At 45.1% G+C, this 23,935-nt stretch overlaps 1 protein-coding gene across 3 annotated transcripts in view; it reads left to right on the forward strand.

The window, feature by feature from the left end:
• Window positions 1–23,935, forward strand: part of Dlgap2 (DLG associated protein 2) — a 724,183-nt gene that overhangs the window by 624,190 nt on the left and 76,058 nt on the right. For all 3 annotated transcript variants that reach the window (XM_021218882.1, XM_021218881.1, XM_029532253.1), the window contains one exon: window positions 9,515–9,726. In XM_021218882.1, coding sequence (XP_021074541.1) covers window positions 9,515–9,726 — 212 coding nt within the window. The remainder of the gene's footprint in view (window positions 1–9,514; window positions 9,727–23,935) is intronic.

Below are 23,935 nucleotides of genomic sequence, written 5' to 3' on the forward strand. Positions count from 1 at the left end.
AGAGAAGGAGGGAGGAAGGAAGGGAGGGAGGGAGGAAGGAAGGAAGGAAGGAAGGAAGGAAGGAAGGAAGGAAGGAAGGAAGGAAGGAAGGGAAGGAAATAAATTGTTCTCCTATTGGGAGACTGGGAGCCACTAGATTGGCTTCTCTGATGGGGGCTGGGCAGTCCAACAATGACCACCTATTGAGGTGACAACTCAAGAAGCTGAGAACCTATGAGCTGATGGGTTCACAGAGACAGATGCCTCAGCTATTCTAATCTGGCGATGAGAATCTTCAGGATTGCCAAGGAACTGCTTGGGAGGCTGAGGGAGCTGAAGTCTGACATCAACTGGGGACACCAATGGTAGTGACAGCAACAGCTGGTGGAGCAGAAGCACTCAGTGCCAAGAGGCGAAGGTGGCCACACCAGCTTTGCTCTTACTCTCTGCATCTGGGTCACCATGAGAAGGCGCTGGCCACTCTGAAGGGCTGTCTTCTCTGCCCAGTCAATCCTGAAAATGCCCTCGTGGACCTGCCCGAAGGTGTGGCTCCCCGTTGATTCTGGATTTCATCAAGTTGAACATCAATCTTAGCCACCCCAGTGGATAGCACACAGATAGCGAGTGGGTGGCTTTTTCACTCCGTTGATTGCTTCCTTTACTGTTTGGAAACTTCTTAGTTTCATAGAATCTCATTTGCTGTTATTGCTCTTATTTCCGGAGTTCCGTGAGTCATATAAAAATCATCTCTCATGCTGACACCTGAAGTGTCCCTGTGTTTTCCTCTAGGTTGGGAGTTTCAGATATTGCTTTTAGGTCTTTGATCTGTTTTGAGTTTATTTTGTACAGGGTGAAAGACAGGGGTCTAACTTCATTCTTCCTCACAGGGGCTACCCAGTTCTCTAGGTGCCACTGATTGCTTCTCTGTCATTTCTCTGGTATATGTTATTTGCACCTTTGTCAACAATCAGGAGGCTACCAGCCTGGATTTCTCATTTCCCTATTTGTTCCACTGGTTTGTGTGTCAGTTTATGAGATTACCATGCTGTTGTGTTTACTGCTGTTTTGTGTGTGTGTGTGTGTGTGTGTGTGTGTGTGTGTTTCAATGTATCAATGCTCATTTTTGCACAAGATTGCTTTTACTATCCAGTAACTTGTAATTTAGACCTCTTTTTCTTTCTATTTGAATGAAGAATACATGGATATTCTGTGGATGATTGCATTAAATGTACTTATTGCTTTGTGTTGTTTATTTTGAGGTCATATATATGCTTTGAAAATATTAATTGTTCTAACCATTAACATAACAGGTCTTTTCATTTGTGTATATGCACATATGTCAGCAGGGAGGGGAGAGAAGGGGGTTGTTTAAATTCCTTCACTGGCTCTTATTAATTTTCATTTTAGAGGATACTCATTTCCTTCATTAAATTTATTCCTAGATGTATTGCTTCCTTGTAGGTATTGTGAATGGGAACACTTTCTTGGCTTCATTATTAGCAAGGTTATATTGGTTTCTAGCAGTGTTTCTGATTTTTCGCACATTGGCTTTGTATCCTGCAACTTTACTGAATTCACTTACCAGTTCTAATCAATATCAGTCAGGCTTTCGGTGGGGTCTTGAGGGCTTTTTCACGTGGAGAAAGAGGGGTAACGTCACTTTTCCTAGTTAAACACCTTTCATTTCTTCTCTGATGTAATGGTTCTAAGACCTTCAGTACTGTGTGCTGTACCGAATGCGAACTGTAGCCATACAAACCTTACGTTATTATAGACCTTAAAGGAACATCTTCAACATTTCCTCTGCCCTGCTCCATAGGATGTCAGCTCCGGCTCTGTCACTAGTCTTTATTATGTTCAGGTGTGTTCTTCCTATACTTAACTGGTTGACATTTATCACAAAGAGATGTAGAAGTTGTGTCTTTTGGGATAGTCAGTCACATGGTTTCCCCTGCCTTCTGTGTATGCAGTGGATTGTTGGTTTGTATATGGTAAGCAACCCTTGTATTCTTGAAAATAAATGCCTTTGATTATGCTATATGAGCTCTTGAGATGCACTTGAATCTGGCTTGCTATTATGTTGAGAATGTTTCTGTGTTTTCATCAGGAATGTTAACCTTTGTGGTTATGCCCCGTCTCGTTGGGCTTCACAGAATGGATGAAGTTTCCTCTTTGCCTTTTGTGATCACTTTGAGAAGAGTCCATGCTTGTTATTTACAAGTTTGGTAAAATTCAGCGCTGAATCTATCTTGTCCCAGATTGGGGGTTTTTCTTATTCTTTTGTTTGTTTTCTTTTGTTTTTCTTTGTTTGAGTCTGTTTACTGCTGGCTTGATCCTTTTTTTTTTTTTTAATTCTTGCTTTTGGTTATTAAAGTTTCCTATGTCCTTATGGCTTGGTGTTGGTAGATTCATGTATTAAGAAATGTATCCATGTCCTCATAAGCTCCTCAATTTGTCACCAACACAGCTTGTGAGATTTTATAGTGTGCCTTTGTGTTTCTGGCTTACCAAGTGTAACGTGTCCTTCATTATCTTAGATTTCATTTTCATCTCCTCTCTTGTTTTATTCTTAATAAGCGTCACTAAAAATAACACTAAGCTATAAGGATAGCTTCTTTTTCACAAACCCCAGGATCTGCGAGCGCCACACGGGTACCACCAGGGCCAGGCAGGGGCAGTGGGAGAGAATTCCCCCATGAGCTTTATGGTCTCCATGCAAGGAGTGGCAAAGCAGGGTCAAGAGAGGATAGCAGAGTTCAGTTTGAACACTAAGTGCTGTCCCTAGGCATCTGCAGCAGAAGGGCAGTGGCCTTGGCATAAGGCCCACGGGAGAAACTGGGATGAAAAGTCGGGTTCTGTGAACTCGCTGTGAAAGGTGCTTTTGAAAGCGCCCTACTGCCGGCACGACCTGACAGGCCCTGAGAAGGACTAATTTCTATGGCCATCATGACCACAGTATCAAAGCAACCAGAATCCAGAAAACCAAAAAAAAGTCTGACTAACCTAATAGAGGCATCCCTAGAGAGGAAGGCAGGCAACATGAAAAGGAAGCAGCGAAGCCCCAAAGCAGAGGGTTACCTTAAGCCAAGTGTCCCCACATGGCCTAGTAAGAAAGGGCTGGGACACGAGCGCCACCGTTTAACCTCGACTCAGAGATATGTGGCTCATATCAAAGATTCTTCCTGAACATTCTCCACGGAGCCCCCAGCACAGCCTAATGCATAAAAGGATGTGAGAACCTGCCTCCAACTCATTCTTGACTCAGACATGTAGAACCCATATCAATAGTCTTCCTGCCTGTTCTCCAGAGAGCCGCCTGGGTATCTGACGCAGGCTACATAAGGCCCACTATCCCCAAAGGACAGATGTGAGACCTCAGCTGTGTCTCCTGGAACCTCTGACCTCTTGTCACAGGAGACCGTTTGCCTACGTTTTTCGCCACCAGGCTCGTGTCCCTTGTCTTCCACAGAAGCTGCTTTGAGTCCCCCAACACTGAGCAAGAGCTGACGGATGTTGAGCACTCGAACCCTCTCAGTGTTGGCAGCTGTGGAGCTGCAAGACACTCTCTCAAGAATACTTTCAACCCACGCAGACTCCAGTGGGCCTTGTTTCATGTGTGACAGGGCCCAGAAAACGACTCTCCGAAAAGGCATTGAAAGAGAGACAGACAGACAGAAGAAAATAGAGACAGAGGCAGACAGGAGAGACAAACAGATACAAACAGAGAGGCAGACAGATATAAACAGAGAGACAGAGATGGAGAGACAGAGACAGACACAGACAGAGAGACAGAGAAACAGACAGATATAGAGACAGAAACAGAGAGACAGAGATGGAGAGACAGAGACAGACACATACAGAGAGACAGAGAAACAGACAGATATAGAAACAGAAACAGAGAGACAGAGACAGAGATGGACACATACAAACAGAGAGAGATAGAGAGACAGAGGCAGACAGACACACACGGAGAGATGGAAAGACAGACACACACAGAGAGACAGACAGAGGCAGACATCTCCAAGGGAAGGGATCGACCATTTAGCCAAGAGCTAATGACTCAGAATGACTTTGGAGCAGGAAACTGATAACCAGATCCCAGAGGGATCGATTCTGCACATACTTAGGCTCCAGTGTATCCATGGAGATGAGAGTTGAGTGCTCACAACATGGTGTAGAAAGAAACACAGGCATGGGTCTGAGGCTGCCCTTCATAGCTAATCTTTTTATACATGGTTTCTTAGTGTCAGTAGGTACCAGAGGCCTCCCTTCCTAGCCCTAAATGTCCTGCATTCTGCCATCTATATCCAAAAACCTCTTGTTCCTTTGCACGGAGCTCTTGCTGCATATTCCCCAGGTTCCTTGCCCTTGGGGTACATCCAGGCAGCCTGTTCTAGCTTCCTTTATGTTGCCGTGGTAAAACAATCTGACCAAAAGCAATGTAGGAGAGGAAAGGGTTTGTTTCATCTTACATTTCCAGGTCACAGCTCATTGCTGAGGGAAGTCGGGGTGAGAGCTCAAGACAGGAACCTAAAGGCAGGGCTACTTGCTAGACCATTCATTACTTTCTCTACCAAGGGGCTCACTCACAGGCAAGGAATGCTGCTTGCTGGCTTGTCTGCATTCTTATGTGCTTAACTAGCCTTCTTATACAGCCTAGAACTACCTGCCTAGGGAATGGTGCTGCCCACAGTGGGCTAGGCCTTTCTACCTTAAGTAACAATTCCTCATAGGTGTGCCAACAAAACAGCCTGGTAAAAACAATGACTCAATTGAGACTGCCCTTCCAAGTGATTCTAGATTGTGTCAAGCAGACAGTTAATACTAGCTCTACCCCTTATGCTCCTGCTCTGACAGGGGTTCTCAACCTGTGGGGGGTCACAACCCCCATGGGAGGGATTGAAGGACTCTTTACAAGGGTTGCCTAAGACCATCAGAAAACACAGATATTTACACTACATTTCATAACCATAGCAAAAATTATAGCTATGAAGTAACAATAAAAATAATTTTATGATTGGGGCGTACCCCAACATGAGGAACTATATTAAACGGTTGCAGCATTGGTAGAGAACCAACTCTTCTTATAATTCTTCATAAAGTCACCAGACTGTCTATCCCTTTATACAAACACTTTCGATATCTTTCTGAGTATTCTAAAATGAAGCTCATATGACCTATTTAAATACACATTATTGAGTGGTGGGGCATATAGGACATGGAGAAAGATAAATATGTGTTCACAGCCTGATCTCTAATGTAAGAGAAAAGAAAATGAAGAAAGTAACTTTTAAGTAAAAGTATTTTAATAAAAAAAAAATGTTGGGGCTTAGCAAATCTGCACAGAATAAAGTGCTCTGGTATTTGTTTCTGAGTGAAGGGTCTCAGTAATTGGAGAGCTACAAATTAGACCAACACAGGCTTGTTGTAATGAGGACTTAGACTCCAGCAAGGCTCTGCCAACCCTGGGGGATTTGGAAATGGTAAACAATTCCTGGTAAATTGCCAACTGAGCAGTGTTCTCTCACTCCCTTGATTTACATGGTAGTTATATTCTAGAAAAAAAAATCCATTGCTCATTAAAATTACCAACTAGGACAAATAAGCCTGATTTTCATACAAAGCATAGCAAGGCTCAAGGAAAACTGTCTCAGTTTTGTGCAGGATATAGGCAGTTGTTTCTTGGTGGTGCACACGGCTCCCTTAAAACAAGCATCTTTGGACCCCTGGGTGTGTGAAAGAACTCCCCTGCGTGAATTGAATTTCCCCAGATGGGTCTGTGGAAAGACTGGTAACTCCATGGGATGTTCAACTTAGATCTCTTGCCATTCATCTGCCCTCCGTTCACGGCATGCAGGGACCAGCTGTCACTCTCCCCCGTGGCTCATGTACTTGATACTTGTTTAAAACACACACACACACACACACACACACACACACACACACGTTGCTGACGGAAAGAGGAAAATGTTCCCTGAGAGAGCCCAGCTTTAGATGACATGTCCCTTTGGTTTACCTAAAAAGGACGTTATTATGAAATTCTAGCCCCTCTCCCCTGTGCCTTGCCTGTTGCAAAGGAAGATGTTTGCGTTTGCAGTGTTAAACCATGCTTAAAGTACAGCGCCACAGCGCACGCAGATGTCAATCTCAGGAGAGTCCCCCTTTTACAGAAATTATAAATGCTGTTCACCACGGCGAGCTGGCAATCGGAGAAGCTGATTGCCTTCCTTGGCGGAGCGGAGGCAGGGGGTTGGCTCTGCAGTGGCTGGAAGCTTCTAGCTTGTTTCCCCGAGGCTGTGAAGCTGCCACCATGCAAGTGCCAGGTGCACACTTGGCCACTCCTCTGCGTTCTGCTGCGGGTTTTAACGTTTTGGGTTTTTTTTTCCCCCATAAGGGGAAGGTTTATTTACTGAGACTTGGTGGCTTTTCATAGCCCAGGCATATGCTCTGGAAATCGGTTGCTTTACACTCCTTCTGTATTGAATTAATTTTTTTCCTTTCTGTCAAAGGCTGTGAAATTGGCTTCTCAAATCAGAAACAGAAACGTACAAGCTGGTCTCATTTGTTAGTTAATTTGTAGGCTGCTGGGGAAAGAAAAAAAAACCACAATCTTTACCTTGTTCTTTATGAAAACATGTTTTTGGCTTAAAATAAAATAAAATAAAATTCTCCGTAAACCCTACAGTGTGAGCCTCTCCTTTGGAGGCAGCTACCATCTTCCCCCTCTGCTCTCTTCCCTGTGACCACCACCTGGAATGCGCATTGAGAGATGAAGAATGCTGGCTTTTCTGGTCCAGCCTAGAGGCTGGCCACCTGTCCCTCCTAATGCTCTTTATTCTGCCTGCACCACTCTGCTGGCCAGATTCAGACTAAGTGGCCCTGAGCCTCCCTCCAGGAGCCTGTACTGGCCACCAGTCACCAGCTCTCCCTGGAACCCTGTGTGGACACCCTAACTTTTCAGCCTAAGCAGCCTGTAATCCATCCCCTTCGGGGTGCATCGCTTCCACAGAAATGTAGTGACTTACGGGTTTCTGGCAAAACCAATACACGACTTAGAAAAGCTTAGAAGATGTAAACAGATGAGAAAATGATTGAAAACTCTGTCCCCCTTTCTCTTTGTTGACGCTTACTAAGCCCCTTGCCACCGTGTTTCTACACTAAAGCAAGTCTGCCCCGTTCCTGTGTTTCCCCCTCCTGTGTGCTGGAAAGTGAGCCCTCACAGCCACATGCTCATAGATGCAGAGGTAGCCCTTTGGAGCAGTCAGTTGTCCTGGTGGTGGCCATGAGGGACAGTATGTGCTTAATACAGTTTGTGGTCCAGAAGCAGAGAAAGAAAGGCTTGCTTGTCTCACAAAAGGCCCCTTACCAACACCATGCCTTTGGACTTCTAAACCTTCAGAACTATATAGATTAAATCAGCTTCTTCATCGCTAACTGTATCTGTGGCATTTGGGGATGGCCCAGAAAACAGGCTGTGCTTCATCCATTACCCTCTTATTATAGCCAAGGACAGGTTCTTCTGACATTCCAATAGAGTCCATGTGCAGCCGTTCCCAAGGACAAACTACCATCCTGACTCCCTCCTTTGTCCCAGTGACTGACTCTCGGGAGATCATGAATGGACTGGCACATCTTTGCATAAAAACAAGGACACTGGTCATCTGGTAAGAGCCACAGAGATGGTGTTCCATCAGCCTGGATTTCCATTGTGTGGTCACTGAAGAGGCTTTGGTAAGAAATCACCCAGATAAGAGTTGCCAGACACCCCAAGAGTTCATCCATTCAGCACACATACTGTGACAATTCTCTAGTGCTGAGGGATCTCCGCTGTCAGGACATGGTGTCTCGTTTGGGTTTTTTTTTTTTTTTTTTTTTTTTTTTGGTTTTTNGAGACAGGGTTTCTCTGTATAGCCCTGGCTGTCCTGGAACTCACTCTGTAGACCAGGCTGGCCCCGAACTCAGAAATCTGCCTGNCTCTGCCTCCTGAGTGCTGGGATTAAAGGCATGCGCCACCACGCCCGGCCCTGACATGGTGTCTCGTATAAATCAAGATTTTTCCATGGGTGGGCCGATACCAATACATGCTGAATACAAGCTCTCTATGTCATTGGCTTCCACGTCAGACTGCCTAAAACCTCAGCTGTGTGTGCTCAGTGTGGCCTGTGCTTTAACATGGTCATTAAAATTTTACCAAGCCATCTTACCATGGCCTGTGTTCTTCCACAGACCTGACCAAAGAGTGTTCTAGAGCTGTGAATTTAAAATGCCAAAGCGCTCAACCAACAAGCAGTACCTACCCCAGCTCAGGTGTAGAGCATATTATCTGTTAAGCATTTGATCAACAGCTGCATCTCACAGTGTTGAGCCTTGCTGCAGAGTTGGTGGGCTTCATTTGGGGGAGAGGCATCTGAATCCACACCCTTCCTCGTGGGCCTTGCGAGGTGTGTTATTCCTTGGTAGGCAAACGTAAGACCTGCCTGACCAGCCTGAGGTACAGAGTGAGAGACTGCAGAGGAACTCCTGACTATATCATGGAAGACATCAGATCTAGAGGCACAGCATACACTATTCAGGAAGGAACATTGGTACCTGCTGCCAAAGAGCCTGCCATCCCATTAGCCATATGGGTCTCTGTCAGAAGGGCCAGAGCACTTGGCTCCATTCGAGGTTGAGGCTGAAAGGAATGCAGGATCCCTCTCAGGCCAATTTCAGAATGCTGCTGAAAATGGAAGTGTTTTACAATGAAAATGCCACTTTGGAAACTTTTTAAGTATATAGTTTTACCACTCCCCTCCACCAGCAGCATCTGAGACCCTCTCCTCCAGCCAGGGTCACCCTTGAGTAGCCTTCGGAGCTGCTGGCAGGATTGCACAGACTGAGCCAGTGCCTTGCTTAGGAGCTGTACCGAGTTGGGGGCCGGGCTGCTGTTCTGAGAAACATCATGTTCACTCCCGTGAGACGTAGCTGATTGGAGGAGCCAGGATGCTGACCAGCTTCCTGATGTGGTGATCAAGGCTACCCTCAGGCCGGGACACCTCAGGAAAATTTTGAGTTGTGTCTTCCTCAGAGTGCATGGTGTGTAGTGATATGAAGCTCTGTGTGCATAAGCCGATGGGATGTCTCTTTCCATCTTCCGTGTGTTTTGTGTATGTGATGTGATTCTGCTTTGGGGATTAATTCTCTTCTCCTTTATTATCGTTCACCACTGGAAGACACTGAGCAATGACGTTGGTATCACCGTCATTTTCTCCTCTGTTTCTTCTTTTCAGTTTTCTTTACTTACCTTTGATTCCAAATGGAAATCTACACTCCCAGTACCTTCTCAACTTTTCCCATAATGTTTATCTTTTACAATGGGAAAAATCAATGGCTTGGTACTGAGACCCTTTCTGGATTTGGAAGGCTGGGGAAAAGCAAGCCCTTACATGACCGCGACTTAAAATGATAAACAGCCAAAGGAGCTATGTCTCCAAGAAATCATAGGACACACCCTCAGAGGGCACGGTTGAAACGGGCTGTCTCTGTTCTCTCCCAGGTGCCTCAGGACGATTGGGGTGCGTACCCCACAGGCGGCAAAGAGGAGGAGATACCATGCCGTAGGATGAGGAGCGGCAGCTACATAAAAGCCATGGGTGACGAGGAGAGTGGGGAGTCAGACTCCAGCCCCAAAACATCCCCAACGGTGGCCATCCGGCCAGAGCCGCTGCTGAAGTCCATCATACAAAGACCACTTGGAGACCACCAAACGTAAGGACAACGTCTTTTCCCTCCTGATCTCTGTCCCCTTCTTCTTCAGTGGCTGTTTAGCTGTGGCACACGATCTTCAGTTTGCATCTAAGCTGACAATGTTAGCGCCTATGTCATCTGTTTTCTCATTCCTTCTCATTGATATCTTAGGATACTTTTACTACCAGACTGTCTATCTATATATCTATATATCTATATCTATATCTATACACACACACATACACACACACACACACATATATATATATATATAATATATATATAAACTTGGTGGGATTAGATTATAATCATACCATGATCTCCTTCCCTTTTCTCCCTACAAACCCTCCCATACACTTCTCCTCTTTCAAAACTGTGTCGTCTTTTCTCATTAATTGTTCCTTAAGTACAACCTGATCAGTCTATACAATCTTGGTTGTATGTGTATTTTAAGGGCTGACCGTTTGGTGTTAGATAACCAATTGGATTGCCAATTAGACCTTTGGTTGTTTATTTCATAATTATGGAAATAAGCTTGGGCCATGTCTTAGTCAGGGTTTCTATTCCTGCACAGAACATCATGACCAAGAAGCAAGTTGGGGAGGAAAGGGTTTTATTCAGCTTACACTTCCACATTGCTGTTCATCACCAAAGGAAGTCGGGACAGGAACTCACACAGGGCTGGGACTTGGAGGCAGGAGTGGATGACCCCACCTCTCACCCCACCAGACCTCTAAACTCCCTGGGTTCTCCAGTCTCTTGAGGGTTAGGTGCATCTTCTCTGACTGAACCCAGATACGGTAGCCATCAGCTGGCTTATGCTGCCTGGTTGGTGGTCCAGAGTTTGAGAGATCTTGGGGTCCAGGCTAATTGAGACTGCTGGTCCTCCTACAGGGTTGCCCTCCTCCTTAGCTTCTTCCAGCCTCCCCTAACTCAACCACAGGGGTCAGCTGCTCTGTCCATTGGTTGGGTGCAAATATCTGCATCTGACTTTTTCAGCTGCTTTTTGGGTCTTTTGGAGAGCAGTCATGATAGGTCTCCTTTTTTATAGAACCCAAGACTACCATCCCAGGGACGGCCACCACCCAAAATGGATGGGTCCTCTCCCCTTGATCACTAATTGAGAAAATGCCATCCCTACAGCTAGATATCATAGAGGCATTTCCTCAAGGGAGGCTCCTTTCTTTTAGATAACTCCAGCTTGACACACAAAACCAGCCAGGACAGGCAATCTGTGTGTCTGATTAGGATTTTTTTTTTTGAGAAGTTGGATAGTTAAGGTAGGACCTCACGTAGCCCAGGTTACCCTGAACTCTTGATCCTCCATCTGTTATATCTCCATCAGAACCTGGCACATCACCCCAGTATTTGCATTAACAGGGACATGTTTCTATTCACATGACAGTGTGTGTACGTGAATGCCTGAGGAAATATCTGAACAGGGGCTTTTCTGTGGACTCTCACTTTGTAAGTACATGCTTAGACAACAGATTTCTGTAAGGGCAAAGAAAGCAGTTTGGTTCCAGGAACATAAGATCAATAGACATTGTGTATTCATTCAAAGGTTTGTTCATTGATAAGCTTAGCTTCTTAAATATAAACAGCTAAAACCCACCTGGGAAATTAGCTATTGAAGTATGTGAAATCCAGTAGCTCTCAGCGGTTTCCCCGATGACGTGCCCAGTGTGTCGGGGAGCATGGCACCTTCCTTGATTCCCATTTCCAGATGCCTGTGCTGTGTAAGAGGACAGCAACAGGTGACAAGCTGTTCAGTGCTCTCTGTGTGGCTTGGAGCTGCTCCCTGTGATGCACACTGAAGCATCAGTGGCCTGATCAGAGGAGGCGCACTCATGAACCCTCCACCTAGCCTGGGACTCACAATAGCAGGGCAATACTATCATAATTTCTCCCAATAGACCCAATAACTCGTGAACATTGGCTTATAGAGGAAAAATTTAAAAAACGGAATTGCAGCAAAGTATTACTGGGGGAACCACGCACCCAGGGAGGCCCATATGAGCAATCCCCAGTGCAGCCTGCAGGGGGCGCTACATGAGCAGCTCTCCATGCAGCCTGGTGAGGAGATCATATGAGCAGACTTCCTTCTTGAAGGACAGAGAGGTGCTTGATGCAATTTGAATTAACCTCATTCCTCTGCTTACCTGCAGGTCCAACTGGGTCGTGGGTAGGGCCATCTGTATGAAGGAGGGTGCTCCACGCTACAGTGGGAGCAGACAGAGAAACCAATTTAGTTAACTGAAGCTTTTGTTTCCTAATAAGCCACCTAAATAAATCATCTTTTTATTTTTTTATTCTGGAGCTTATTTATATTCAAAGCCTGTTTCAGATGAAATTGATTATTCTAAAATTGCATTCAAGATATAATTGTAAATAACTGGGTCCTGCAGGCCCCTCTGTATTGTTTCCTTTTCACACCATAAAATTTCCCAGCAGAGGTGATTGACAAACATTCTAGATGCATAATTGGTTCAAAGAGTGAAAATAGGCACAAGGATGTGCCCATGTCTGTGAGATTCCAGTCTCTTCAGTGCACAAACCATTTGGTTACCTTTGGCAGCACCTTAGAAAGCAACTGTGATGGTGAGATGAATCAGCAGTTAGCTGGGGAAGTGTCTTAAGTCGTCATCATTTCAGCCTCCTGCACCCTAGGGACCCTTTGGTGCTCAGGTACTTCCTGGGTCACTGTGCAATCCCATAAACTAGAAGGTGTCAGCGGGCTGTTAAAGACGCCTAGCCTAGGGGCTTGAAGGAGGCTGGGCCCTCTGGTTGTCAGTTACCGGTTCTCCTTTTGAGCCATGTGTAATAGAAAATCACCTCTGTGCAGCTATCCTGCGTCCGAAGCAGTACCTCTTGGAACACCAGAATTATTCTGCTGAAAGCTGTCTTGTCCTTCATCATTAAAGAGTCGGTCCCTTCGTCACTGAGTTACATTGTAGCCATATTGCTCACAGAGGCACTTTTGCTTTACCAGATACACTCTCCAGAACACTGCATGATCCTAAAACATCTTTCTCAAAGAGAAGTTAAACAAACACCAAGCGCTGGAGCTCTCAGAGTTGCAGCTGTCTTCCTTCCTCCGAGCACACGCCTCTCTGCTGCCCCAGTCACAGATCAGGATGTCTGCCCAAGGCTTGATGGAGGCCTGCCCATCTGTACAGCTGCCCCTGCTGCGTGTGGAGCACGGAGCAGAGTTATTATCAATTAATTTAAATGTGAATTCCAAGCTACTACTGAATTCAATTTACTGCACTTTTTAATTAGCTTACGTATTAGCATTGAGATACTTGAATTGCCAATTCCAGTCTGTTGTTATGAAAAGTAGACCTAATAATTTAATTTGAGCCTTTCGCTTTGTTTTGCTTACTTGAATTAAAAATCGAAAGTCTAATAATGTTGGACCTGCCTGAGCCAGTCAGTGGTGAAGGCGACGCTTTAAATGTGTAGAGAAAGGAAGACTTGCTGAAGAACCACACTCACACTCACGGTAAGGTGATCTCTTCTGGTGGCCTTCAAAATCCTCATGTCGCAGCTGTGTGTTCTTGGACACGCGAGTACTGTGAGGCTTTGGTCTTCATGGCCAACTGGACTGAACTGAGCCATGACTAGGACTAGTGAGGAATGCCACAAGGCGCTGCAGCGATCAGGAGGGTAGCCCCTCCCCCTGAGGGGCGTGGCAACTTGTAGTCATCTCAGATGAAAACAGGGCCTGGGAGGGCAGGGAGGGGGCACAGAATGCAGGCTGCTTTTTCTTTCTTTTCTGAGCAGGTGTGCCTCTGTCCCCGATGCAGTTCTTCACAGGCATCAGACCCCAGCTTCCTTGGCCTCTCTTGTGAATTCAATACTGGCTTCTCTTCCTGCAGCTACAAGGCGTTCCGCACTTCCGTAAGCCTACTGAACTTCCTGGCTTATGAACCTGGTTCTCTACCTCTCTAGCATTAAGGCAGGCATTGTTGGGCTATCCAGCCCCACGTGGAAGCCAATTCAGTAAATGACCACATAATTATTATTTTTTTTTAATTTTGCCCTTTTGGAGGACACTTCCTAATATAGAAACACACATACATTCTATAGCCTTACAATGGATAAGAAATCTTGAAACATTTTACATGAGAAAAGGCTGTACGATACTGGCCAATTTGAGTTAACTTTGATAAAATTAAAAACTTATTCATGGCTAAAGCAAAGAAGCCAACGGACCAAAAGTGCTGCCACCAGGCTAAACAATAACAACCTGGGAGAAAAAAAAATTTCCATGTACGAATACACAGCAGTATTCTTAACATATAAAGGCATTGTAGGAATCAAAAGGGGGAAAATAATACAAAAGCAGATAATTTTAAATAAGTAACTCTTTCTGGAGAAGATGACATTTGGAACTGAAAGACCTAAAATTTATTCCGAAATGTTTTCTAAAGATTAGAAAAACACAAAAGAATACAGCAGTGTCCTGTTTGACTGTGTGTGTCCCTGTAAGAAGCTTTGGAATTTCTGCGTGCCCATCTTGAGGAGGTTACAGTGAGCGAGCATACTGCTGGAGACAAACCTCAACTAGGCAGCTCTCGGTAGAGGAATGGGCTACCTGGTGCCTATACCTCGAGAATGGCAGGCGCACTCTGCCAGCTCAGTTTCTGGCCAGATTCTCCGATTGATTAGCACCAAGCACCAGACACAGCAGGAGGCTTTTCCACCGCCAGGTATGGGCAGCGTTGACCTCAGCTTTTACCACCGTTCCATAAATGTCACTTAGGAGAACAAAAAGTGCAGCAGAGATGGCTCGGTGACTAAATCTCTTGGAGCACAAGCATGAAGACCTGAGTTGGGATATGTGTGGAAAATCATCCAACCAGGAGCTGGAGAGATGGCTCGGCAGTTCAGAGAGAAGATTTGCTCTTACCCAGGTCTCACTTTGGGTTCTGGGCACCCGGGTCAGGAGGTTAACAATCACGTTTAACCCTGACTCCACATGCAATTGCGCTCGTGTGCGCGTACCTACACAGACACCCGGTTTAAAAAAAGGAAAATAGAATCTTAAAAAGGATAGAAAGAAATCACCAAACAAGCTTGAAGAGAAAACTGCCTATGGATAAAGGCAGAAATAGTATGTCGGAACCATGGGAGACATGAAGTGGTCCAACGCAGTATGGGAACTCAGAAAGGTGGGGAGGCAGAGGGACTCCTGTGTAAACAATTGAGAGGCTCCCAAACTAATGAGGTTCAACCGGTTACAGATGTGAGAATCTAAGATGGCCACCAAGGCCAGTACAACCCCCCCCCCCTTCACATTGTATCAAAAACCAAAAGATACAGAGTAAAACAAAACGCCACATGGAACACAGAGAAGCAAAAATTACAGCGAGCATTCTATCACGGTCTCTTCAAGGCAAAAGACATGAAAGAGAAAGCTTTAGCAGGTTTAAAAGAAAAAAAGTCTACTAGCCATACTCTGTCCTAGACCCAGAAAAAAATACTTTGCATGCATTAAAGTAAAGGAAGACTTTCCACAATGAAATAAAAGAAAGAAACAAACAAACAATAAACCAAAAAAAAAAAAAAAAAACCCGAGAATCAGCTCAGGAAGAACTGCCAGGAACGCCTCGGGGTTTCATCCCAGATTGAACATCAGCCTTGCAAAGACTCCTCACTGGTGCTGGCTCTGCCCTGCAAGATGAAGTGTCAATCTCTCTGGGGACTTAATAGGTCCCTGTGCCTTACTCCCTTCCGTTTTCTTTCTGAGGTCCCACAGTGTATTTGGACCACTTCACATTTCCCACATTTATAACATGCTCATTTCTGCTTTTATCTCCGGACAGTTTTTCTCTTAAGGTTTGTTGATTTGTATTCTTTTTGTTTTAAGATTCTAAGATTTAATGCTTTCAACAGCTTTGACTTTCCTGCATTTCCTGGTGTGGGTCTCCAGTGCACATTTGGGCTCTCAAGTCCCCTTTCTGGAGCTGGTAATGTGGCTCTGTTGACAGAATGCTCACTTCCATTCACAAAGTCCTGGTTTCCATTTCCAGCATCACATGAGCTGGGGCAATGGTGGCACACACCTGTAGCCACAGCACGAAGGAGGTGGAGGCAGCAAGGTCAGAAGTTCAAGGTCATCTTCAGCTACATAGCTAGTTTTCGGTCAGCCTGACATAAGTGAGACCCTATCTCTTGTGGGTTTTTTTTTTAATCTTCTTTAGATCAGCCACAGAAGACCCCAGAAACCCTGCCACTTGAATCATAAGTCTCATAGTTCCAAGCTTACAGTTCCAAGCACTATCCCATCATTTAGGGGATCTCAAGTAGCCAGATGTGCTACCTCCAGGATCAAGGGCAGAGATGACAAGTGCTTCCTTGCACCCTTCTTTGCTTGCCTTCTGCTTCTGCTTGGCTACCTCTCCTCATTCTTCTGTCACTCTGGGGGTGGGAGAGGCAGCCCATATGGTGCTGCCCATCTTCAGAGTGGGGCTTCCCATTTCACTTAGCTACCAAAACAAGACAGTCCCCCATAGTCAGGCCCACAGGCAAACATGATCTAGATAATTCTTCAATTGAGGCACCCTCCTGAGGTGACCCTATATCATGTCAAGTTGGCAATTGCAGCTCACCAGCACACCGACCTTCTGCTCTTCCCATGACTCCGCATACTAGGGAAGACAGGGACTGTCTTCTGCACCATGGCGGTCTTATACCCATTACTCAGCATATTACTGAATGTATAAAAGCAAAGACTTAGGGATCGCCTGCAGGGTCCATTGCTTGTAAACCTTACAAATAAACTGTTCCTAGAGGCGCCTATGAGGTGGCACATCATGAATGAGTGACCACAGCAGCCATCAGGAAAGGAGAAGAATATGCAGCCAAAGCACACTTTGTCAGCTTCTTACACTCAGTACAATTAGTCAAGGGAGCAGATGCCTCCCCAGACATCACACACCTCAAACTGGCAATGTTTCAATTAGCAGGAAGCCATATGCTCCCTGATGGAAGGTTCCTCTCCCACCGTTTCCATGGCTAGCTGATAGCTTCCAGATTCATAATTTCTGTTGGAGACCAGGGTGGATTTCAGTGCCAGGCTGTGTGGATCTGTTGCCAGCTATGCAGTTCTGTTTGCATCTCTGAGTCCAGCTTTCCAGTGCCAGACAGCTCATGATGACCCCAGCAGGGACATGGATTTGGGGAGGTGGCTGAGCACTTGGCATATGTCTCTCAGGTCCCTGCCATCGGGACTTGGCACACTTGGCATCGGTGACACCGAGTGTGGATCTTGGGATGAGCCTCTGTGCTGCCTGGGTCTTGTCCCTGGTTGTAAGGAGCATTCTCCTGGCATACATAGCTCTAGCCTTATGTTAGTTGTCCTATAGATCTTCTGGCATAGCTCTAGCCTTATGTTAGTTGTTCTATAGATCTATAGATGGTTCACTTTCTACATGTCTTCAGTTTTTGTGTGCACCTTACAGTCCTACTTTAATACTTTTTTCCTGACAGTTGGACATTCTTAAAGTTTAATTCAAAAACCAAGAGCCTATATTATAGCTCAGTCAGTGAAGTCCTTGCTATGCAAGCATAAAGACCTGAGTTCAAGCCCCAGAATGCCCATAAACCAACTTGGTGTGTCATCCTTCTCCCATGTCTAACCCTGTACGTGTAGTGCTCACCCCTCAGTCAAGGAAACTTCCATTTGCAATAGACGTCCATTAAAGAAAACCATAACCAATCAAAATACAGAGTTGTAGTCCCAATGAATACATCTACAACAACCCCAAAGGTTCACACACACCAAAGGTTCAGGCTTCATTCTTTAAGAACAGGGGGAAGGATTATAACAGCAAAGGGTCAAAGAGTTCCTTGTGTGACGGTGTCTCCTAGCGATGTCAGATGCTACAGCCATAAAGTCTCAATAACGTCACTGTGGAAGCAGGAGCTGAACAGGGCAGGAACAATAAATACACAAGCCAGAGTGAGCTGAGGGGAAGCCCAGGGGAGGCCTCAACCCTACACAAAGAATACAGGCAGCTAAGGATGCTGTGAGCAGGAGAAACAGTCTTCTCCAGGGAAGGGCACAATCAATTTGTTATCCAATACCCGTTGGTCAGTCCTGGAATCATATATGCAGACAATATTATACCAACTAAGCGGGTTATAATTAGGAATCCACACCACACACACACACACACCACAACTTTTAAAAGGAAAAGCATATACAGGCTGGACACGGGTTGCAGATGTGGTACTTCCTGCTCACATGTGAGGCCCCGAGTTTGATCCCTAGCACCTTGCACCAAAACACTAGCACAAGAAAAGAGGGCTGGCAAGACAGCTTCGGGTGTAAAGAGTGCCTACAGCCAAGCCTGACGCCCCAGTTCAGTCCTTGGAAACCTAATTATTGAAGTAGAAAATAGACTCCTGCACGTTGTCCTCTGACATCTGTGTTCATGCCATGACGTTAGCACGCCTATATGGATGGATAGATGCACATGCATGCATGCATGTGTTCACTCACTAAGTTTTTACAATAGTGTGCTAATTTCTTGAGAATGTCACACATTGTAGTTTGATCCTATTCACCCCTCCACATCTCCTCCCAGACCCAGGCCCTTTCTCCACACCCATCAAGTTTGTGTCCTTGTCATTCTAAACCCACTGTCTTAGTCAGGGTTTCTATTCCTGCATAAACATCATGACCAGGAAGCAAGTTGGGGAGGAAAAAGTTTATTCAGCTTACATTTTCACATTGCTGTTCATTGCTTAAGGAAATCAGGACTGGAACTCAAGCAGGTCAGGAAGCAGGAGCTGATGCAGAGGCCATGGAGGGATGTTCTTTACTGGCTTGCTTCCCCTGGCTTGCTCAGCTTGCTCTCTTATAGAACCAAGACTACCAGCCCAGGGATGGCACCACCCACAAGGGGCTCTCCCCCCGCCCCTTGATCACCAACTGAGAAAATGCCCCACAGCTGGATCTCATGGAGGCACTAACCCAACTGAAGCTCCTTTCTCTGTGGTAACTCCAGCTGTGTCAAGTTGACACAAAACATGCCAGTACAGCCACTAAATCCAGTTTGTGCTATGCATGTACTCTAGGTGTGTGGCCATTCGCCTGAATGTGGTTGATCATCAGAGACCACACCCTTTAAAAAATTTCTTCTGCTCCCAGGGTTTATAAAATTACCAACAGCTCCTCAGCAGGGGGTGCACTTCACGCCTACCTCCTCACCTCATGCCTGGAGTTGGTTTAACATGAGCTTACATAGGTCCTGTGTATGCTGTCACGACCCCTGTGAGTTGTGCATGCAACTGCTCTGCTGTGTCTGGGAAGGCGTGTTGGGCTGTAGTAATCTTTTGCCTCTGGATGTTAGCGTCTTTCTGCTTCCTCTCTTGCAAAGATGCCTGAGCCTTTGGATAAGGAGCATCGAATAGATATCCTGTTTACTGTCGGACATTCCCTGGTCTCATTCTCTGCACCTTGATCAGCTGTGGGCCTCTGCCCCCCGCTGTGTTCACTGCCATTTCCTTTAAAAGATAAGAAGGTTTGAGAGGTGAATTCATCTAAGGACATAACAATAATATGTTAGAAGTTCATTAATGCTATGGCCACTTGATATAATAGTAGCCTCTCCTCTGGTGCCTATGAGCTGTCTGTCACAAATTCTTGGCCTGATAATGGTATACATGTCATCTTGTGAATCGGGTCTTGAATCCAATCAGAAAGTAATCGGTTGCCTTTACGATAACCATGCCAGTATTGTACCCGTGACCACATATTGTCAGGCCAGTCACTGTTATAGCTTATAGGGATCACTGTTAGACCCCCATTTCCTGTTCTCCTCTGGTAGCATCTACAGCACTTTACAAAACCATGAGGGCTAGCCAATAATGTGGAAGCTACAGGGTGAGCACAGGCTTGGTTTCCTCATGGGTGGCGACTCAAGCCAATGGTGTCCTCAGCCATAAGGTCTTACCATCAAGTTCTCGAGGGTAAGCAAGAGCAATGGCATTAGCCTGGAATGCTGAGGGAGTTGACAGAACCTCGCTGGTCATCAGCTTGAAAAAATGCCACCCATTCCTCATGCAGAGCCGTCTACGTGCGATCCTGAGGTTCCCAATAGGAACACTGTTATAGGGTGACTCTACTCAGGCTTTTTCATATATGGACACATGTATTTGTATATATGTAGACAGAAGCCTCTGCAGTGTTGTTTTTCAAATGATTAGGTCTAGAGGTCTTTTGTTAATTGTCCCTCCCTATGGCCCCTCCTCTAACCTCCTCCCACACCCCTTTTAACCCTGTGTTCCCTTAGTTTCCTTTCATTTCTGCATTTTATCTTCTCTCCCTTGAGAGCCCCCACATGGCGCCTCAGTAGCCTCCCAGTCTTTATGAGTATTCCAGCAAACAAACACATCTAAAAATTCAAATATAACATCTTAAAAGTGAGAGAAAACACTCAACATTTGCCTTTTGGGGTCTGGGTTACCTCCATTAAAGATGACAGTTTCCAACTCTGTCCATTTACCTGAAATTTTAATGTTTGTTTGTTTTTTTAACAGCTAAATAAGATTTCATTGTTTATGTGTACATCAACTTCATTATCCATTCATCTGCTGGCATACACACAAACACACACATAAAATAATAAGCAACTAAATAAATGTAATTTAAACATTTTTAAAATAACAGAGTTCCAACCCTGATTATAGCCACTGCTGTCTCTAACCATCAAACCCAAGTGTGTAATACATACTTCAAACCTATGGTCTGTCAAGACATGTCATTTTTCTGACTCACCACTGTGTCACGTAGGAACAATCCAAAAGGACCGCATAAGAAATCTATCCTGTATGTTAGTCATAGTGAGAGAGTCTCCGGAAGAGATCTCTCTGGAAAACCCAGGTCGTGAGAGTTCTTCCACCAAGCATGAGCCCTCGGTGTGGTATCGAGGCCAGCTTTTAGAAGCTAATCAAATGAACTATTAAATCAGTTGTTTAAAATGTAAAATTAGTTATGCTCATGGCAAAAACCTAGCACAAGGGCACTGCATGCAGTAGAATGTGCCCAAGTAACTCACATTCCATAGATCCCACTGCCTGGATACTCTTATGTGCATGCAAGCATGCACAGTTAGGCATGGATTATGACATTAAGATGGGATCATATGTGTACTATACACTGTTTTTCTCTGGACTATTTTATTAGCTTTCAACTACAACGAAAACACGCTCCCAAGTTAGCAACTTAACATAGAAAGAACACTGTCAGAAAAGGCTGGGGTCGTGTGCCTGATGTGGCTGTCACTGGGCAGCACTGTTGCTGGTATCAGTGTGTGCCGCCCTTTACTGGAGGCTCTCGGTCAAAAGCTGATTTTTCCCTCTGGTCAAGCTGTTGAGATCTAAGGTGGAGATCGTCATATCCCTGCAGGCGGTTACCGCAGGTTAGCTCCCCACCTGACCCCCCCTTCCCCTTCTGATTTCAGGCTATCTAGGAGGGCTATCATCCTTGAATGATCTGGGTTATCCCTCTACCTTAAAGAGTGCTGATTAGGACCTTGGCTTACATCTACAGTCTTCTCTCTAGCCATGTAGTGATGACGCGTTTGTAGATTGCATTACTGGGAACTGAAGCTCATAAGATCAGAATCCTACGTAGACAACAACTATGAGCAGCCATCTCTCACAGCCCTGAAAATCTGGATCACCCTGACAGGAATCCAGTGAGTAGATAGGCTGTAATTTAAGTACCTTATTGCTGGGGCACTGCCTCTGACTTTTCATGATTGCAAACAGAGTTGGGCGTGCTGTTGAGAGTGCTGACCTACTTACCACCTGCACAGTTCTCTTTGGCAACACAACAAAGGAATTCTCCTGGGCCGTGTGTACCTCCAGATCTTTCATCTTTGTCAGGGCAAGGGAAGACAGCTCTGGCTAGCTTGGGAGTTATTCCACATTGCTTAACACATCGACAGTTTAGCACCTTGTCTCTGTGAAGTCCTAAGGGAGAGGGGCAGGGATACATTCCCACCTTGGTGTACTGCCTGTCTTCCTTAAAACACTAACAGGATGCTTTCTTAGAAACATGTGGTGGTGGTGGTGAACACCTTTGATCCCAGCACTTGGGAGGCAGAGGCAGCTGGGTCTTTGAGTTTGAGGCCAGCTTGATCTACAGATTGAGTTCCAGGAAAGCCAGGCCTATTGCGAGAGAGAGAGACCCTGTCTTGAAAAACAAAAAAATAAATAAATAAACAAAAACAAAACAGAACAAACAAACAAAACCATAAACACATGTCCCAAAGTGTATCTTGGGACTCTCTGAACTTTTAACCCACTTAGCTTTGGACACATTATCTGTCCTCCAGAAACCAATTCATTGCCAATTCATCTGGTCATAGAGATCCTCCTATCCTGAGAGTGAAGCCTAGAACATTCTTCTGCACTTGCTTCCCAGGTGAGATAACACTGTCAGCCTCAGAGGTTGTCCTCAGAAGCAAAGTGCCCTTGCAGGAAGAGGCCAGAAGCAGTAGACCCATGACCACCTCGTAGAGCCAGCTTGGACTGGACTTCCAATTTTTTCCTCTTTTCTTGTTTCCCGATTTATCCATTTCTTCTGTCATTGTTAAGTTTCCCATGTGGATTCATTCCTTATATATCCTTATACATTTCGTACATCAGCCAGATGTGAGTGCCTAGTGATTAATTTCTGGTGAAATGTTCAAGACTGTGAAACTTCCTATGGATGTATCTTTATCCGATCTCAGATATGCGGGCAAGCAAGGTTTCTCTTTCCTCGATTTTCTGCAATTTTCATTTTGCTTTCCATTTTCACTGAGGAAATGAATGAGTGAGTGAGTAAATGAGTGAGTGAGTGAGTTAATGAATGAATGAATGAATGAATGAAGGCAAGCTATGAGTCCTGGGGAAAACACAATCTTAATCGTTCTTCCTTCCACTTACCTTTACAAATAGAAATATAGATATAATTAGTACTTGCCTCTTTCTCTGTAACACTATTGGAAGGAAATCTGATTAGATGCATTACATGGAATCTTCCTTTCTTCTGATTGCTAAGTGAATCCAGGGACATAATTACTCACTCCTGTACCACCCGCAGCTACAGAATGTGTTTGCCGCAACATCAGTCATGCAGTGAACACATTTTGGCTAGTCTGCATCTACAGGTAACTTGTCTGTTCCTCCAGGGGATCCATCCCTGTGGGTGTTCATCCCAAGATGCCTGGCAGGTAGCTCGCTCTCTCTCTCTCTCTCTCTCTCTNTNTNTGTGTGTGTGTGTGTGTGTGTGTGTGTGTGTGTGTGTGTGTGTGTGTGATGTCAAACAGGGAAGCGATCCAGGTGGCCATTACTTCAGTGTAAGATACTCTGTTTTCACAGTTATCACGATGCCTGCCAGAGGCCATGGAACTTCTATACCCAACCTGGTGGCAGATGAAGGCCTAATCTTCAAGATTTCAGAGGTGACACTGAGAAATGGGTTGAAGGGAAAGAAGGTAAATCTCCTAGATTAGGGGACCGTCAGAGTGACAGTAAGCCCACTACTGGAAGCAGTGAGAAGACACTAACTGACACTATGTGGAATTCTCTTGACTGGTGAAGACAAAGGGATCTACGGAGGTCACTGTCTCCTGTGGGGTGTGATACCTAATCATACCAACTCAAGTATTTATTTACCAAAAAATAAAAACATATGAGGACTGACTTTGTAGATCATCATGTAACTAAGCCAGAAAGAAGTGTGAAAGGCAAAGCCACTAGTAAGGCACCCACACCAAGACACTCAATTAAAACTGACAAAGGGCCAGGCGTGGTTTTACAAAGTGAAATTTTGATAATTGCATCGTTTTGTGAAGTCAGCATTTTGACTTGAATTAAAACCACTTTCAGGATCTCTCCCGTTGAGCCATTTGGTAACCTATGTTTTAAAACTACACACTTCAATGTCTCTCTGGATCCTGCTGAAGCAATAAGACTGTAGCAACTATTTAAGCAAAGCAGAAGCTCCAAGAAGAAGTTGAATCTCTCACTATTATTTATTATAAAGAATTAGAAATACAAGTCCTCATTAAAATGGGGAATTATGATTTGTTTGTTTATTGTCAATTTCCTGGGGTCACCAGCTTTTTCCTGGCTCTGACAGGAGCTGGTTCTGCCTACTCCCAAATAAGTCTATGGGTGCACCTCAAGATTGCCTGGGAAGAACTCAGAAAGGCAAGTGTCT

This window comes from Mus pahari, chromosome 19, assembly GCF_900095145.1.
Source record: "Mus pahari chromosome 19, PAHARI_EIJ_v1.1, whole genome shotgun sequence".
NCBI lineage: Eukaryota > Metazoa > Chordata > Mammalia > Rodentia > Muridae > Mus > Mus pahari.